The sequence below is a fragment of the Cryptococcus neoformans genome, assembly GCF_000091045.1.
Source record: "Cryptococcus neoformans var. neoformans JEC21 chromosome 7 sequence".
Lineage (NCBI taxonomy): Eukaryota > Fungi > Basidiomycota > Tremellomycetes > Tremellales > Cryptococcaceae > Cryptococcus > Cryptococcus deneoformans.
The window spans coordinates 482,221-497,220 of NC_006692.1; the positions used below are offsets into that span (position 1 = coordinate 482,221).

At 49.8% G+C, this 15,000-nt stretch overlaps 9 protein-coding genes across 9 annotated transcripts in view; 4 read left to right on the top strand and 5 right to left on the bottom strand.

The window, feature by feature from the left end:
- Positions 1-874, bottom strand: part of CNG01670 (hypothetical protein) — a 2,081-nt gene extending 1,207 nt beyond the window's left edge. Inside the window, exon 1 of the mRNA XM_571888.2 lies at positions 151-874. Within this exon, the coding sequence (XP_571888.1) occupies positions 151-812 (662 nt within the window). The 5' untranslated portion in view covers positions 813-874. The remainder of the gene's footprint in view (positions 1-150) is intronic.
- A 43-nt stretch (positions 875-917) lies between these two features.
- CNG01680 (hypothetical protein) lies at positions 918-2,665 on the top strand. The gene is made up of 8 exons (XM_024657533.1): positions 918-1,091; positions 1,165-1,170; positions 1,225-1,237; positions 1,289-1,405; positions 1,494-1,610; positions 1,667-1,748; positions 1,795-1,861; positions 1,936-2,665. The coding sequence occupies exons 1-7, from the start codon at positions 961-963 to the stop codon at positions 1,809-1,811; spliced, it is 483 nt and encodes a 160-aa protein (XP_024513210.1). The 5' UTR covers positions 918-960; the 3' UTR covers positions 1,812-1,861; positions 1,936-2,665.
- On the bottom strand, positions 1,846-2,863 carry CNG01690 (hypothetical protein). Its single transcript, XM_572162.1, has 3 exons — positions 2,617-2,863; positions 2,407-2,552; positions 1,846-2,337 (listed from the first exon to the last, which is right to left on the bottom strand). The coding sequence occupies exons 1-3, from the start codon at positions 2,683-2,685 to the stop codon at positions 2,031-2,033; spliced, it is 522 nt and encodes a 173-aa protein (XP_572162.1). The 5' UTR covers positions 2,686-2,863; the 3' UTR covers positions 1,846-2,030.
- Positions 2,864-2,997: 134 nt separating this feature from the next.
- CNG01700 (hypothetical protein) lies at positions 2,998-4,311 on the bottom strand. Its single transcript, XM_024657534.1, has 8 exons — positions 4,055-4,311; positions 3,953-3,995; positions 3,811-3,899; positions 3,708-3,740; positions 3,557-3,645; positions 3,326-3,493; positions 3,117-3,217; positions 2,998-3,054 (listed from the first exon to the last, which is right to left on the bottom strand). Exons 1-8 carry the CDS (start codon positions 4,110-4,112, stop codon positions 3,030-3,032), a joined length of 606 nt encoding a protein of 201 aa, XP_024513211.1. The 5' UTR covers positions 4,113-4,311; the 3' UTR covers positions 2,998-3,029.
- A 131-nt stretch (positions 4,312-4,442) lies between these two features.
- CNG01710 (hypothetical protein) lies at positions 4,443-6,330 on the bottom strand. The gene is made up of 5 exons (XM_571894.2): positions 5,903-6,330; positions 5,489-5,842; positions 5,289-5,422; positions 5,053-5,230; positions 4,443-4,997 (listed from the first exon to the last, which is right to left on the bottom strand). Exons 1-5 carry the CDS (start codon positions 6,127-6,129, stop codon positions 4,685-4,687), a joined length of 1,206 nt encoding a protein of 401 aa, XP_571894.1. The 5' UTR covers positions 6,130-6,330; the 3' UTR covers positions 4,443-4,684.
- A 1,164-nt stretch (positions 6,331-7,494) lies between these two features.
- CNG01720 (cytoplasm protein, putative) lies at positions 7,495-9,607 on the top strand. The gene is made up of 13 exons (XM_571896.2): positions 7,495-7,764; positions 7,820-7,827; positions 7,884-8,016; positions 8,069-8,157; positions 8,205-8,250; positions 8,307-8,392; positions 8,444-8,450; positions 8,503-8,691; positions 8,746-8,778; positions 8,832-8,964; positions 9,014-9,185; positions 9,237-9,445; positions 9,499-9,607. Exons 1-13 carry the CDS (start codon positions 7,543-7,545, stop codon positions 9,528-9,530), a joined length of 1,359 nt encoding a protein of 452 aa, XP_571896.2. The 5' UTR covers positions 7,495-7,542; the 3' UTR covers positions 9,531-9,607.
- A 195-nt stretch (positions 9,608-9,802) lies between these two features.
- Positions 9,803-11,300, top strand: CNG01730 (hypothetical protein). Its single transcript, XM_571898.1, has 2 exons — positions 9,803-10,856; positions 10,915-11,300. The coding sequence occupies exons 1-2, from the start codon at positions 9,899-9,901 to the stop codon at positions 11,229-11,231; spliced, it is 1,275 nt and encodes a 424-aa protein (XP_571898.1). The 5' UTR covers positions 9,803-9,898; the 3' UTR covers positions 11,232-11,300.
- CNG01740 (cytoplasm protein, putative) lies at positions 11,284-12,333 on the bottom strand. Its single transcript, XM_571900.2, has 5 exons — positions 12,034-12,333; positions 11,710-11,984; positions 11,653-11,658; positions 11,495-11,598; positions 11,284-11,439 (listed from the first exon to the last, which is right to left on the bottom strand). Exons 1-5 carry the CDS (start codon positions 12,329-12,331, stop codon positions 11,337-11,339), a joined length of 786 nt encoding a protein of 261 aa, XP_571900.1. The 5' UTR covers positions 12,332-12,333; the 3' UTR covers positions 11,284-11,336.
- A 145-nt stretch (positions 12,334-12,478) lies between these two features.
- Positions 12,479-15,000, top strand: part of CNG01750 (transcription factor, putative) — a 3,962-nt gene continuing 1,440 nt past the window's right edge. The window contains exons 1-6 of the mRNA XM_024657535.1: positions 12,479-13,361; positions 13,415-13,484; positions 13,535-13,576; positions 13,652-13,714; positions 13,760-13,997; positions 14,048-15,000. The exon at positions 14,048-15,000 is cut by the window's right edge and continues 140 nt beyond it. Of these exons, the coding sequence (XP_024513215.1) occupies positions 12,589-13,361; positions 13,415-13,484; positions 13,535-13,576; positions 13,652-13,714; positions 13,760-13,997; positions 14,048-15,000 (2,139 nt within the window). The 5' untranslated portion in view covers positions 12,479-12,588. The remainder of the gene's footprint in view (positions 13,362-13,414; positions 13,485-13,534; positions 13,577-13,651; positions 13,715-13,759; positions 13,998-14,047) is intronic.

The following is a 15,000-nucleotide window of genomic DNA, read 5'->3' on the forward strand; positions in this document are numbered from 1 at the left end:
TATAGGCGACAGTGGTGAGAGGAGAAGGAATTCCATCGCGATGATTTGATGAGTATCAGGCAAAGGCAATAGCACAGGCGGAATGAGCAAAGAGCATGGCTGTCAGCATTGAATCCGTGTTGCTACAACAAAGGATCGACCAAGACCTACCTTTGCCAGAGGTTACTGTCACTCGTTCCTACGACCGTTGCCGACGATAATGGGTTGGATATTGGTATTTGTTGCGGCATAACCATTTGCCTGGGCACTCCGTCCATCTCGTTCGGTCGTGTTGCATTCACTACAGACCGTGCTTGCACCTGGTCCAGCCCTGTTCTTGGTCCTACCTGCCGCATTTGTGCTTGTTGAGGCGGGTACATCTCGTACTGATCACTCATGTCCACTATGACCTCTTCAACGGCCGGACTGGGCCCGTTGGACAGCGGGGGCGGCCTGTTCGTGCTGGTAGTGGACAAGGTCGAGCTGGAGCGTAGCATGACAGGCAGCGGTGTTGTCTGCACGATGTGAATCTGGTTTGAAGGCAGGGCCTCTGAGCCGGAGGACGACGGAGGACTTGTCTGTATTGGGCCATTGAGATACGGCGCGTACGGAGGCGTCATGGGGAACGTGGGAGAGTGGCCGTTGGGGAGAGGATGGACTGGTCTCTGCGACGGATTGTATGGCAGTGGTGTGTGGAGTTGGCGGGCTGGGTGTGTCGGGAGCGGAGATGGGTAGGGCTGTTGCTGGGTGTATGGGTATCCTGCATTTGGATGGTATGGATATGGCCGCTGGCTGGGAGTGTGTATGACCGGGGAGGGCGCCTGGCCGTCCATGAGGTGGATGGTGGTGACGGAGCGTGTCTTGGTAGCGACGAGACACCTGGAGACAACGATGAGAGCAAACGAAAAAACGCAACTCATCTCGCATCTCTTTCCGACACTTTTTGACTCGCATACATTCCATCTCGTCCCCAGCGTCACCATGCTCCGTCTCACCAACACAGCCCGCACCACCATCAGGCAGCTCTCCACCAGCGCCGTCCGAAGGGAAGAGGCCGCGGCCGTCGGTACCGTCGGTGCTGTCCCCGTCAAGCGCCCCGTTGGTGGCTTCCGGTGAGTCCATACATCGTTTTGACTCGATAATGCTCGCTGATTATGCATGCTTGGGCACGTATGGAATCAACAGAGGAGGGTAAGTGTTTTTCAGCTGTTTATGCATGCAAAGAGTACTGACGGATGTGCCTAGTATTCTTGGTTTCGTCAGTGCACCCATCCCCACAAACTCTGGCCAGTCGCTGACCATCCTCTAGTTCTTTGGCTTTGCTTGCGCCTCTTCTCTCTCCATCTACTATCTCCAACAAGAGACTAAGCTCGCTACTGGTCTTTTGACTGCCAGCATCGAAGAACTCCAGCAGGGTACCGGCAAGGTGGGTCCAGCATCTGAAGCATGAAAACCCAAAGACCTCACTAGTGGAGTGGGCCAACTGCGGAAAGGCAGGGCTGACATGGACACAGATAACGTCCCATCTTGACCGGCTCCAGACTGTCGAGAAGGAGCTTGCTACTCTCAAGGCCAACAACGCCCTCAAGGAGGACGTCACCAAGGTCCGAGGCGAGATGAAGAAGGTCTACGTCAGTCATCCTATCCGTCATGAAATAGGTTATAGCATGTACTGATATGTTGGTAGGACGGTCTCCATCTCGAACTCCTCGACTTGCGTGCCCACGTCTGGGGTGTTGAGCAGGATTTGCAAACGGTAGTGAAGACTGGTGAGTATATGCTCCATTTTTATCAAACTCATCTAACACCACGCAGAGTCCATCAAGATCTAGATGGGTTTACATTAAAATAACAATTCAAAAGAAGAATGTCCAATGCATTGGTGATAATAAATGCTACAACGGTTGATGCCGTACAAAAAAAGAGAATGGTACTGATGTGATCTCCCCCATCAAGGCTCATACAACAAATGTGGCCGTCAACAGAAACCTACGCGACCCCCTCACACCCAGTAGAGAGTCCGCTAGCAGCAAGCGGCAAGTAGCAATAATTTACTTTTTGCTCTTGTTTTTCGCTTTTCCCCGGCCTTTTCCTCCTCCGCTTGTTTTCCTCGCTCCAAGGTTCATCGGCGTGCCGTTGGCAAACAACGTTTTCCGCACTACATCCCCATCCTTCTCATCCCCCCCTAGTGTCTTTGTCTCTTCCAATGGAGACGACTGATCTTTATCTCCGGACTGAGCGAGAGGTGGTGAAGACGGTCGTGAGGAAGGTCCTGAAGACAGGGATCGCGGAATGGTAGACGTGCGCGACATGGAGAGGCGAGATCGAGGCGGTAATGACTGAATAGGCAACATATATCTATAGTTTTTCCTTCTTTCAGCTTTTTGTCGTCGTTTTAAAAACACGTTCATCAGAGCACAGACTCACGTTCCCGTTTCACGTCCTATCGTCTCGATCCTGACACGTTGCTCGTCTGTCAACCGTTCAGTCGAGCCATATCCCTGAGGACCTTCAGCAGATACGATTGATTCTTCGCGGTTTATAGGCAGTAATAAAGGATTGTTCTCGCGGGTCTAATGTGGGACCGCTTTCTGTCAGCATACTGCTCAGCTGCGAAGACGAAGGGTGGTGACTCACGGGCGAAGTGGAGCTGGGAGCTTTGCCTTTACGGGGACCGCAGCAGAGGAAATAGTCGAACAGGCCCATTATGCAACAAACCGGTGACGGTGGTGTTTACAGAGATAGATACAAGGTGGACAAACGAATGACAAACGAATATTTTCACAGAAATATACTGACATGGCGTCCCCAGAAACGACATTGTCGCCTCCCGAGTCAGCAACAACAAAAAAATTACATAATAACCCACGACTGCCGCACGGCACGGTCTTCTCCGTGTCAACAAACCTTTTTGTTTGCCGTTGCCGCCTCCGCAAATTTGTGCCGCCAAATCCTCAAAGCCGCAAAAAACCGATGGGACACCCCGGCCCGATGCATATATGCTGCAGTCAAACATACAAAAAAAAACCCTTGATGTATATGTACAACAGTTACCAGTAGCAGGATACGTATCGTCTGCCAAGACATCAATGACCAGTCCGCCATGGCGTGAAGAAAAAGAGAACAAAACGACTGACTCGGGAAGACAGGCAACAACATCTTTGCCTCGCCACAACGCGTCTTCATATTCTTCTCTGACCGTCATGAAAATCGCCATAGTCATCCTAGCGTCTTCCACCTAAAATGCAGGTTTTATATCAGCTGCTCGTACCTCCAGACGTGCCACTTCTTGGTACCTCTCGCCGCAAGCCCATAGACATGAATAATAATAATAATAAAGACGTACTGGATCGTGCGCGGTTCCTGCAGCGTGCATCTCCATATTCAACACGGCTGCAGCCAGCTTTCTCAAACTGGGCCAGACGCCTTCACTCCTGACACCGACTAGTGTCCGCAGCGGGTAGTAGAGTGCGGTATCACGCATCATCTCGTATTGATGTCGATGTCCAATCACCTGGAAAAATAAAACAATAGACTTAGCACGACGGGGAGTTCGAGAGAGGGGAAAGGGACGAACGGCAAGGTCATTGAATAGAGTGTGGCCGATAACGATCTTATCCTTGATGAGCTCTATAATTTGGGGCTGGATTTGCTCATACGTCGGCGCTGAGACCAACTCGTTCAGTTTTTTTTTTTAATCTCGCTCCGCTTAAATGGTATATACTCACCTCCAACAAGATCTTGTGGTCTTATTCCACTCTCTGATCATCCCATTAGCTTTCTGCTCGTTTGACAAGTTTACTCCCAACGCCTTGTTAGAAGCAAACATACTTCGAGTGACATAGTTCACGACATTTGCAGGATGATGTCTGACAAATGACTCCATCAAGACATTTCCGTATGCATCCACAATCCCAATTCTAAGACAGCTTCTCGTCAGTTTGGCATTTCTTTTCAAGATCACAAAACAAACTTTGCCAAACCCATGCAGTTTCTTAACTGAACCATTTCGCAGTCTGGCATTAACAACCAACAAAAGCTGGTCAGTCGCGAATCGCAAAAGTCAGCAACTTACCAAGGGCGACATACTTTTCCAATGGAGGGAACCTGGAACTATTGCTGGGGGCTGCCATTGCCGACTGTCCCGTTAAGAGCCAAGGTCGTAATGCGATGGTGAAGTAATAATGGGTGCTGGCAGGCGAAACCAATACAATTGGGCTTTTTTTTTTGGCTGCGAGTTTCACCCCCCACTTTTGGATCTTTGGACACTACTGCACTCTGACAGAGTGTGTCTGTTTTTGGCAAGAGTCGCAAAGAACGGCAAGCAGGACGATGGTCCACGAATGATAATGAGGATGAAAATGAAGGCGATGCCGTAACACAAGCGAATATTCATTCGCGTTTCGTGCCTTGCGACTATGTTTACCAACATCAAAATCGATGATCTCTCGAAATGATGTAGCCATGAACATTGTGTGCATCTAGACATTCTCGCATACTATATTCTAATGGTACAAGTGTTTGTACAGGTATAGTTCTATTACTTTGATTCTAAACACTAATCTTAAGTCCATTATTTCACACACTACGAAGTCTCTGAACAAGACACACCTCGAAAGCCCAAAAAGTATCTTTTATCTTCTTTTGCTTCTTCCGTTCCTGCTTGATCCTCACCATGATTATGTTACACTTCACGATAGTCGTATTACAACAACAATCCCGCAGCAACACCAATCAAGCCCAAGGCGACACCCATTCCGACACTCTTCATTCCACCCAAGGCGGCGGTCCTGTGACCGGCCGAACTAGCGGCGGCACCAGTCAAATTGGACGCACCGACACCACCGTAAAGCTGAATGTTTCTATAGTATGTAAATTGCTGGGTAGGTGTTGCCCATTCAGAGTCGTCACCGCCGAAGAAAGTTGAAAAATAGAGGCCGCCGACGGAAGTGATGTCGCTGGAAGTACGGATGATGAGGTCCGTAAACGTCATAGCTGGGACTCCATTGTACCACAACCTGTCCGTTCGGTTAGAGACAAGATGAATTTGTGAAGCACTAAAAGTTTGCTTACTGGACTACACCGTTGGCAGTGCCAACCTCGTTCAAGATTACCATAAGGTAAATCGTTTGCCATTGGCCGGTAGTGAAGGAGAACGACCCTCGAGCGAGAGACGTTCCATAGTCCGAGTTACAAGTCACGTCGGTTTCACTACAGAAACCTTTCTGAGTTGTCGGAATGTATGCGTAAACTGTGTGCTTTAGTCAATACCAGTTCACGGTTGTGGGCGCTACACAGCAAAGACATACCTTCCCCGGCACCGCTGGCCCTCCACATCAGTCGAGTACTGAAACAGGTAGTACCGTTCGTCGCGTCGCCACCTGAACATCCATGGGTTTCCGGGCCACCCCTCAAACCGGGAAGTTTTCCACCTTTGTTCCATCTATCCATCGGTATACGTCAGCCATATATCTTCTATGTATAAAAAAAGTAGTGCGAAACGACTCACGAGAAACCTGTAGGGAACCAAATGTCATACGACAACAACATTCTCTCCAAAGCTCCACCAGAGGAGTCGCTTCCGTTCAATGGCTGAGCATAAAATTGTGTTCCGCCCGTCTTTTTGGAGTACGAACCCGAAGGGTACTCTACACGGAGAGCCGGAGGCTCGCCGTTGAGGTCGGTAACAGCAGGATAGGAAACCCCACTTGATGTGGCAGAGGCAGTGGCCACGGCACTACTGGTCTTTGCACTACTGGTCTTTGCACTCTTGGTACTTGTCGAAGTCGTTGATGAAGATGTTGAAGAACCCTGTCGGCGGACAAGGGTGGAAGATGTCGTTGAGGGGTCAGCGGAGAAGACGCTTTAGATAGCCTGTCAGCATTTGTGCGGCGAAAAAAAGAAAGGACAAGGATTCACGTACATGTAAGAACTTCCCCAGTCCACCTTGTTTCCGTTCAAAGACCATTTGCTGTCGATCCAGTCGTTGGCGTCCGTCGAATCGAGCGCTTGGTCCGGCCAGGTAAAGTTGTATTGCGCACTGGTCAAGCCGTATGCGTCTATTATGGAATCTAGAGTAACAGCGGATGCCGGTGACGGAACAAAAGACAGTAGAGCGGAGAGTATAGCGGTGGTTAGAAAAGGAGACATGATGGCGTATGATCGATGGACGCTGTGGGCAGTGGAATTATGACTTAATGGGCGGTGCGTCGAAGAAGATGCGTGCTTGCTAGGTCGCGTCGTCGTACGTGTGGGAACGATTGGGGTCGGATATTAAACGAGATTATAAGAGGTATGGCGGGAAGAGGACGAAAACAAACTTGGATACGCTGCGGGAAAAATGGGATGTCAACAGAAGATGAAATATGGATATGTGATGGATCAACAGGACATGCGAAGGAAATAGAGTTTCGCAGCGTCAGGCATGTGTAATACAAGGAACGTACAGCGGGGACTCCGAGGAAGGAAAACACAACGGGAAAAAGCAGCTCCGTGGCCGCCCTGGACAGGGTAACAGCTAGCATCCCTGAGAGAAGCCGGATACAAGAAGAAAAACAAAAGCAAAAAACAAGAGAAGGAAAGTAGTTGAAGAAATTGAACTCATATAGGAGATCTTGGATCGATCGAAATGGGCAGGGTTAGGCAATAGAAAAGTATTCAACAAGTAATAGCACGCAGTCAGCAAAGAATGTGCACAGCAGTGCCGTAACCTGTGCGGGTTCGGTGCTGCATAATGGGAGAAGTTGCGTTGATGTTCGAACAACAGAAGGGGAGCGATAAAATAAGGGAGTGGGCAAAGAAGACCTCGCTACATGGGGAGAAGCCGTTGTATGCCGAGTTTGTTGTCCACTGCAGACGTGAGAGAAAAGAGAAAAGACATCGCGCAAGTACTACAGCAAACGTAACACTCCGTCCTTATCTTGAACAACAATGGCTGTAGCCACAGCTAGCCTCTTCTGTAGTACTGAACTCGGCGTCTTCCCTTCTTGCAACTAACAAGAAGATGTGGCTGATTTCTCTCGTCTTCATTTTTTCGTTTCTATTACCCGTTTCGCGCCGTTCTTGCTGCGTGCCGGATGTTAGACCAGAACCATAATTTTGTTTTTGAGAGGACACCGGGCTTCATTCGTTGAACCAGTAAACATTCCACATCGAAAGCGCTCCTTATTTTCCCGTCTGTGATTTCTAAAATGATCTGAAATATGAAGGATGGCGCTAATAGCCAGGGAAAAGACCGCAAGTGGGGGCGGACGGAAGAAAGACGATGCGGCAAAGAAGACCGAACCCAATACAGTTGCAAAAAGCAGCCGACGAGTGCTATGCAGGACAAATTCTAAGCAGCGATGTACCCATCGTTTGCCGATCCATGTTGTGATAGTAAGAATCATCAACACCTTTCCCACAATGCACATAGAAGATGAAAAGACCATTCGTTGCGTTGGCGTTCTGGCCGGAAATGGTTTGGGGCCCCAGATCGGCAAACGTCGTCTCTTGCGCTTCTCGTGCACCGTTGCCCAACAATCGTTCACTTCGTTATACATCTGCCATCTTGACCCTTTTCTTATGGCTCACTCCCCAAAACCAGCCCAGTATCCGTCCGCGAACAAGAAACCTACATTCAAGCCGAGTCTCGCTTTCCTAGCTGTCCTCCTTCTAGCTGCTATCGCTTTCCTCTTCACACAGATTGATTTCGCATTCCCGTCGCATCCCTGGAAGACTGTTGGAAAGCTACTGAAAGGCGGCGAACTAGAAATGAACAATCCGAAGCGTACTGTCGGATACTTTGTAGGTGATCCTGTACCTTGTATGCAGGGAATGATAGCTAAACGACTTGACGTAGGTGAACTGGTCAGATCTCTCATGTGATCTTGGCCTGGCAGATTCACTGACTTGCAGATCTCCAGGGGTATCTACGATCGCAAATTTTTCCCTCAAAATATCCCTAGCCAACACCTCACTCATATTAATTATGCCTTTGGAAATGTGAAGAAGGATAGCGGTGAAGTCGTATTGAGTGACTCTTGGGCTGACGTCGAAGTGAGTCATTCGCACGGTTTGATGCATGCAAGGTGCTCATTGTGTGTACAAGATCCACTACGATGGTGATTCGTGGGATGAGCCTGGTACCAACCTCTATGGCTGCTTCAAGGCTATCTATCTTATGAAGAAACAGAATCGGTGAATAGTTGATTTTGTTAAAAGACTTTAGCTAATGCCGTATTCAGCAACTTGAAGGTGCTGCTCTCCATTGGTGGATGGTCCTTCTCCCCTGTAAGTGTGATGGTCTCCATAACTCCCATATCGTTCCCAGACTAAACTACGTATAGAATTTTGCCGGTATCGTACACCCCAAATGGCGATCAACGTTCGTACAATCTGCTGTCAAGCTCGTGGAGGATGTCGGTCTGGATGGGTAAGAATTTAAAGCTTCTGATCCTAAACTGTCTGCTAACATCCCCCATAGTCTCGATGTGGGTGTCAAACGTATAGCCACCTGGTGGCTTCTTACTGACCCTATTGAAGATTGATTACGAATACCCCAAGACTCCGCGGGACGCCGAAGCCTATGTCGCTCTGCTTCGCGAACTTCGACAGGGACTTGAGCAACTCGCTCAAAGTAAGGGCAAGCCTCAGGGGCAGTATCAGCTTACTATCGCTGCTCCTTGTGGCTGGGAGCAGATGCAAGTCTTGAGAGTGAAAGAGATGGACCAGGTGAGCCTCAACCGTATATCATCCAGAGAAAGATCAGTCGCTAATGTAGGATAGGTGTTGGATTTCTGGAATTTGATGGCATACGATGTAAGTCTCTCGATAACATTTTCATGACTATATCCTTATCGTGTTTGATGTAGTTTGCGGGTTCGTGGGACTCTGTGGCAGGTCACCAAGCCAACCTTTACTCCGACAAGCCTGACGGACAGTCTGTTGATCGATCGGTGCGATTCTACCTTGAGGCTGGTGTGCATCCTACCAAGCTCGTCGTTGGTATGTCTGTTCTTTCTTATACTATGTACGAAACTGACGAAATGCACAGGATTGCCCGTCTATGGACGTTCTTTCGCTAACACCAAAGGAATCGGTTCGCCTTTCTCAGGTACCGGAGAAGGGTCATGGGAGGCAGGTATGTGGGACTATAAAGCCCTGCCTCAGCCCGGTGCCCAAGAAATCAATGACCACCGTCTGGGTGCTTCATACAGCTACGATCCGTAAGATCACAAGATCCTCCTATCCCGCCAACACAACTGACCATTTCTTAGGGCAAAGCGTTTCCTCATTTCCTATGATACCCAAGCAATCGCCCATCAGAAAGCTTCATACATCGCTTATCACGGCCTGGGCGGCGCAATGTGGTGGGAGCTGGACTCTGACAAGCCTGAAGAAACAGGACAGGCGTTGGTGAGGACTGTGAGAGACGCGCTGGGCCAACTAGAATGGAGGGAGAATGAGCTGGATTATCCTGGTAGCAGTGAGTCTTTGAGATGTGCAATGGTGGACAGAACATTGCTGACTGGGAATCAGAGTACGATAATTTGAGGAGAAGGATGGAGTAAGATATAATGAATGATACAACTATAGCAAGGTGTTGAAATTTAGAAGAGCATTTTCTTGCGTAATGTGCCCGTACTTTTATGCATGTTCATGGTCGCAACCATGTAGAGACCTTGTATATATCTTATCTTAGAAAGAACAACCTAGGTCTGGGATGGAAGTTGGGGTGCTGCTACCTATATTGCTAAAAGAAAGGATTTCCGATTCCTTCAATAGCCGATTGATTTACTCTATACGAACGCGCCACGTTGATAAAGTCTTTGTGAACCTTTTTCCTTTCGTTGGTAGTTTTTCCCGTTCAGTGAATTTTACCTTTTCTTCTCCTACATTAAGAAAACAAACAAAGTCACTTGCTTATCGACATGTGGATATGACCCACTTTCAAGTCTTCCTTCCCCCTCCTTCCTTACCAAGCCTCTCCTCATTCAAGGATGCCTCGGTGATCTCGACAGAGCAGCTGTTGACGTTCCATCGGCTCAACCCACCTCCTCGTGAAGAGTCCCATTCATTGCCGCCTCCGAATGATGACCCTTCAAACAATCCACCGGAGGCCATGGATGTTCATTACACAGATCAGACAGAAGCGACGGGGCATGGAAAGGTGTCTGTATTGGGAAAAAGGGCTGTATCGTCGAGGGCGATCGGATCGCAATCAGATCAAAATGAGGATATCGAGATATCGACTTTCGAGGAACGCTCCCGTAATAGAATGCCTCCTCCTCCCTCTCTCCCCACAACCAACCATCCGGCAGTCCGTACGAGTCCCCGCCGAGCTTCAAAAAAGCTTGTCACCCGACCTTCCTTTATACTGCCATCAAGCACGAAACGTTCTACAACTTTGCCTGATCAAGGGCAGGAACAGTCACTGGGCTTGGAATCGACGCTCAACACAACTGCTAGCAGCTGGCCATCCCAGATCCCTCCCTCCGCAGGGGCTGAGACATCAATATTCAACTTTCCGTCTTGGAGTGTACCGACGTCGAGGCTAACTAGTCTACAAGACGTACTGAAGAAGGGCTCGGCACCGCAACAAGGGGGTTTGGTTTTTGACAATGGATATGGTGGGAAAGAGCGATATAACATTATTGCTTGCATTGCCTCTGTGGATACCCCTCTTGAAAGGCAGCGAAAGACGCAGCTTGGTATGCGAGGAAGAACAAAAGGCAGACAAGATGCGAGCGACACGCTATGGATTGGGAAATGGATGATCACCGCGCCCCCAGACGGGAATGAAGGTCAGGTAAGCTGTGTTGTCAGACTGTGGGATGAGTGTGCAAAAGACTGGGGCGATGAGAAGGTACGGAAAGGAGATGTTGTTTTATTGGAAAGTACGTTTTGGACGGGTCCATCGGATGGTTTGGTTAACTCAGCTGATGACTGCCGCAGATGTAGAACTCAAATCAGCTTCGGCAAAAGAATTAGCCCATCTAGTTCTCACCCCTTCCTCTCGCCCAAAAATAACCATTCTCTATCGTATTCTGCCCCGGTATACCACTACTACGGCGTCAGACTACATCTATCGAGCTCCAGGTGCAGTTCTGCAACATCACTTGGATGGTGAGAGGAAGCGAGATATAGTCAAGGAAGATAGATATCTGAGACCAGACCTGAGACTCGGCAGTAGCGATGTAGGGGTGAGAATGGTGGCAGGTGTCGTCGAGTGGTTTGCAGACTGGATAGGGGGCGAAGGGCCTTCCGCTTAATGTCGTGTCCTGTCACAATTATCTTGTTGTAGGCATTCAGAAGTTGTATTATCGCACGACTATGCATCTCATAATTGCTTCTTTTCATCTCAGCCCAACTATACTTTACGCTTGGAAAGCCTTGAGCCTCTCATCGGCCCAGTTGATGTACTCTCCACTGAGCTCGATGGGACCATTCACAGCCATGCCGGCGAGAACAGAGCCAGGTCTAATCAAATTTCATGTCAGAAACATCACATCTTGTGAGAGTCAACCTAACGCACTGCTCGGGGGCCAAGAGTTCACCCTTCTCATAGGCGCTTTGGAACTTGGCCATGTCGGTAGGGCTCATCTCAGCAGGGCCATGAGTTCGAAGGAAGGATTGCATCTGCAATAGGTTAATACAGTGGTAGCGGCCATTAGAATCGAAGCAACCACCTACATCAGTCTTAGAAAGATGTTAGCACAATGCAAACAAGTACAATAGAGAATTACCTACGTTAACCATACCTGGCCTGACAGACCAGATGGCAACACCATTCTCCTTTTCCTCACTAGCTACCGTTCTGGCCAAGCTGTTCATACCAGCCTTGGCCATAGAGTACAAACCCCAAGCCTGGTAGCCAGTAGAGGAAGCTCCGGAGGACACGAGGACCACCCTGCCCTTGGACTTGCGAAGGTGAGGAAGGGCAGGCTGAAGAAGATAGATGGTTGAAAGCAGGTTAGTCTGGACGTATGGAATAAGAGCATCCAGCTGGACGTTCCCAATCTTGTCTGTGAAAGTGTCACCAGAACGTTCATATGCAAAGTGGACCACACGTACCGACCGGGTCGATGCTACCTGCATTGAGCACCAGACCATCGAGCTGGCCCCACTTGTCGACGGCCTCTTTGACAACCCGGGCATTATCCTCGGGCTTGCTTACGTCGCCCTGCACGGGCAGCACCCTGTCGGCGCCATACTCGTCCACAGCGCCCTGAAGCTCCGGGGTCAGGGAGCGCGAGAGCGTGGCAACTCGAGCGTTGTGCTTCGCGAGGAGGATGCGGAGGACAGCTAGACCGAGGCCTCTCGATGCGCCTGTGAGGATGATGACTGGGGACATTGTGGTGGGGACACGCATAGAAGCGTGCTCGCCACTTTCATCGTTGCCATCCGCGTCGTCGTCTTCCTCACCGCCGCTTCACTCGCTGCCGCCGCCCGCCGCCGGCCGTTCCATCCTCCCTCGCGTCTTTCTCCTTGTTTTCTTCTCAACTCATCTATATATATACTTTACATTTCGCACTTCTTCTTGCTCGCATCCTCCATAACCCGTTCTCGACACTCATCAACTGCGTCCTCTGACATCGCCCTGTTTTTCGCACTGGGACCAGCCTCGACATGTCCCGTGTGCCTTCAGGCTCTCAGCAGCCACAGTACACACAGCAGCCGCTCTATCACCCATCCTCCGTCCACTCTCAATCGACACCCATACAACAAACTCATCAGCAATATCATCCTCATACAGGCCAGCCAATGACCTTCCAAGGCGATGCTCACGCGTACTCCTACGACAGGCAGTCTCAGATAAATACATGGCAAGCAAATCCAGGTGCGGCCGGTAGTATGGAATACCACAGTGCCGTTGCTGGTTCTTCGCGTGGAGCCGACCCGTACCAGCCTTATTCCCAGTCTCATCGCTCCTCACCATCCCAATCTGTGACGGCAAGTCGAACACAACCTGCCTCAGCTCAACAATACACCCCTTGGGCACCTGTGCAGACGAGTGCAACAACGCCATCCAGCCGAGGAGGTGGGGTTAAGCTGGAAGATTTGATGAGTAGCGACTCGCGTGCTGGTGGGAAAAATCAGCCTTTATCGGGTATCCCCCTCAGCGTCTCCGCATCTTTTGATACACGATCACAATTTAGTGCAGGTCCTCAGGGTGCCAGCGCAGAAAAGGAAAAAGACAAGGAAAGGGACAAGGCGACCCAGCAACAAGGGCCTTCAGAATTCATCAAAAAACTATACAAGATGCTGGAAGAAGAACAGGCGCAATACGGAAATAGTCGGACAAAGAAGGGAGAAAAGGGAAAGAGAGGTTCAGTGGGTTGGGGAGCAAATGGGACAAGCTTTGTGGTATGGGATATGAACGACTTCACTACGAAAATCCTGTAAATTTGATCCACAACCCATTACTGCATATATTAATGCTAACGCTCTGTAGGCCGCAGACCTTCAGACATTCCAATTTCTCTAGTTTTGTGCGACAGTTGAATAAATATGGCTTTTCCAAGGTTTGTACGACTGAAGACTAGACCGTGTGCATATGCTAACGTCGTGGCAGATAAAGCACGTCGATGCTGGAACGGGTTCCATCAAGGAAAATGTAAATTTTTTTCTTCTTTGCTGATGCTTGATAGGATACGTGACGCAATCTAATGCTAATGTTTCTGATCGGTAGATTTGGGAGTTTCAACATCCGAATTTCCAGGCTGGCGGTAAATCAGATCTTGAGAGTATCAAAGTGAGTCTTCTCCGGCAGGTTGGAAGTATCGCTAACGTAGACCAGCGCAAACCCGTGGCGCCCAAGAAGGCGAACAACCAAGAAGGAGATGAAAATTCTCCTCGTCATATTGGTCTGAGCAATGAAGATCAGACCCGTATGCACTTGATGGAAGACAGGATCAATATGCTAGAGGATGCACTCGCGAAATCTAGGTCGGAAGCGGACGAGGCTAGAATGCGTGAGATGGCGATGATGGGTTTGGTAAGAGATATGATTGGTCATATCGCCGCCAGCGAAAGCGGTAGGTTGTATCTGTTAAGCGATAGCGAATTACGCTAATAAGTCCGACAGAAGCGATAGGATCACCGGCAGCTACGACCGGCCATTCCCCTCGGGTGCTGCATCTTCTCAAATCCCTAGACAACCTCGCGAGAGCGTACCCGCCCGAAATGTACCACAGCAACATTGCTCGACAACCAACGACGATGCCTTACACCCCCGCCCAACCTCAAAGTCACCAGTCCTTTCTGAATGCTGCATACAACCCAGCTTTCAGCGGTAACAGTGTCGGCGGCGCGGTTCAAGCACAAGCATCTCCTCATACAGATGGTACAGGAAGTCGAGGGAGCTTTAGCGGGCCAAGCACAGGCGAGATCAAGCCTCCTGCATCTTCTTCCCGCCTTCGAGCGGCTTCTAACGCCGGCGCCGCTCCGTCTGGTAGCGTAAACGCTTCTGTGCCTCTGGCGAGCCAGCCCTCTGGCAACCCGCCTGCGGGTCCTGTTGCACGCGCTGAAGATCCTGCCGAAGATGTCATCGAGATCCCTAACCAGATGCAAGACATGTACGGCGGCGAGTCTGTCGGTATCGCTCCCCTTTTTGTAGAGACACCTGCTTGGTTGACCGAAGGCACGACGGTTCCTCTCACGATGTACAGAAAACAAAGTGATGGACAAGTCTTGAAAGCTGTTTACCAAGCGTTTGCAGCTGGGGGAAAATTACCTGCTGGCGAAGGGCAAGACGAGGATGGAAATGCGATCGCGTCAGGATCCAGTACGAGCGCGGCTGAAATCATGGCAGGCTCAAGCCAGATGGGTCTTCAGCAATCTTACGGCGCTGGTTCAAGTACCTCCACTGGTATCCCTCTTCCCATGGACGGTTCACCATCTAGCGAGAGCAGTTCCCGCAAGGGCAAGGGCAAGAAGTCTCGCGGAACAAGTCTTAAAGAACAACGTGAATCCAAGCTCAAGCCGCATTGGGCCCAGACGCCCAGAATTCTTGTCGTTGAGGACGATATTGTTTACCGA

What these genes read in the sequence shown, in the direction of transcription:
- CNG01710 (XM_571894.2), bottom strand. Translation starts at nt 6,129, where the DNA reads ATGTCTCCTTTTCTAACCACCGCTATACTCTCCGCTCTACTGTCTTTT. An exon ending in TGGTTCCCTACAGGTTTCTC is followed by an intron (nt 5,423 to 5,488) that starts GTGAGTCGTTTC and finishes ACCGATGGATAG; the next exon opens with ATGGAACAAAGGTGGAAAAC. An exon ending in ACTGCCAACGGTGTAGTCCA is followed by an intron (nt 4,998 to 5,052) that starts GTAAGCAAACTT and finishes CCGAACGGACAG; the next exon opens with GTTGTGGTACAATGGAGTCC.
- CNG01720 (XM_571896.2), top strand. Translation starts at nt 7,543, where the DNA reads ATGGCTCACTCCCCAAAACCAGCCCAGTATCCGTCCGCGAACAAGAAA. An exon ending in GTGGATGGTCCTTCTCCCCT is followed by an intron (nt 8,251 to 8,306) that starts GTAAGTGTGATG and finishes AACTACGTATAG; the next exon opens with AATTTTGCCGGTATCGTACA. An exon ending in GCTGGATTATCCTGGTAGCA is followed by an intron (nt 9,446 to 9,498) that starts GTGAGTCTTTGA and finishes ACTGGGAATCAG; the next exon opens with AGTACGATAATTTGAGGAGA.
- CNG01700 (XM_024657534.1), bottom strand. Translation starts at nt 4,112, where the DNA reads ATGGCAGCCCCCAGCAATAGTTCCAGGTTCCCTCCATTGGAAAAGTAT. An exon ending in AACTGCATGGGTTTGGCAAA is followed by an intron (nt 3,900 to 3,952) that starts GTTTGTTTTGTG and finishes AAGCTGTCTTAG; the next exon opens with AATTGGGATTGTGGATGCAT. An exon ending in ACCACAAGATCTTGTTGGAG is followed by an intron (nt 3,646 to 3,707) that starts GTGAGTATATAC and finishes AGTTGGTCTCAG; the next exon opens with CGCCGACGTATGAGCAAATC.
- CNG01690 (XM_572162.1), bottom strand. Translation starts at nt 2,685, where the DNA reads ATGGGCCTGTTCGACTATTTCCTCTGCTGCGGTCCCCGTAAAGGCAAA. An exon ending in CTCCCAGCTCCACTTCGCCC is followed by an intron (nt 2,553 to 2,616) that starts GTGAGTCACCAC and finishes GTCCCACATTAG; the next exon opens with ACCCGCGAGAACAATCCTTT. An exon ending in ATAGGACGTGAAACGGGAAC is followed by an intron (nt 2,338 to 2,406) that starts GTGAGTCTGTGC and finishes GAAAAACTATAG; the next exon opens with ATATATGTTGCCTATTCAGT.
- CNG01740 (XM_571900.2), bottom strand. Translation starts at nt 12,331, where the DNA reads ATGCGTGTCCCCACCACAATGTCCCCAGTCATCATCCTCACAGGCGCA. An exon ending in AGGTAGCATCGACCCGGTCG is followed by an intron (nt 11,985 to 12,033) that starts GTACGTGTGGTC and finishes ACACTTTCACAG; the next exon opens with ACAAGATTGGGAACGTCCAG. An exon ending in GAACTCTTGGCCCCCGAGCA is followed by an intron (nt 11,440 to 11,494) that starts GTGCGTTAGGTT and finishes AAATTTGATTAG; the next exon opens with ACCTGGCTCTGTTCTCGCCG.
- CNG01680 (XM_024657533.1), top strand. Translation starts at nt 961, where the DNA reads ATGCTCCGTCTCACCAACACAGCCCGCACCACCATCAGGCAGCTCTCC. An exon ending in TCCAGCAGGGTACCGGCAAG is followed by an intron (nt 1,406 to 1,493) that starts GTGGGTCCAGCA and finishes ACATGGACACAG; the next exon opens with ATAACGTCCCATCTTGACCG. An exon ending in GCGAGATGAAGAAGGTCTAC is followed by an intron (nt 1,611 to 1,666) that starts GTCAGTCATCCT and finishes ATATGTTGGTAG; the next exon opens with GACGGTCTCCATCTCGAACT.
- CNG01730 (XM_571898.1), top strand. Translation starts at nt 9,899, where the DNA reads ATGACCCACTTTCAAGTCTTCCTTCCCCCTCCTTCCTTACCAAGCCTC. An exon ending in AGATGTTGTTTTATTGGAAA is followed by an intron (nt 10,857 to 10,914) that starts GTACGTTTTGGA and finishes TGACTGCCGCAG; the next exon opens with ATGTAGAACTCAAATCAGCT.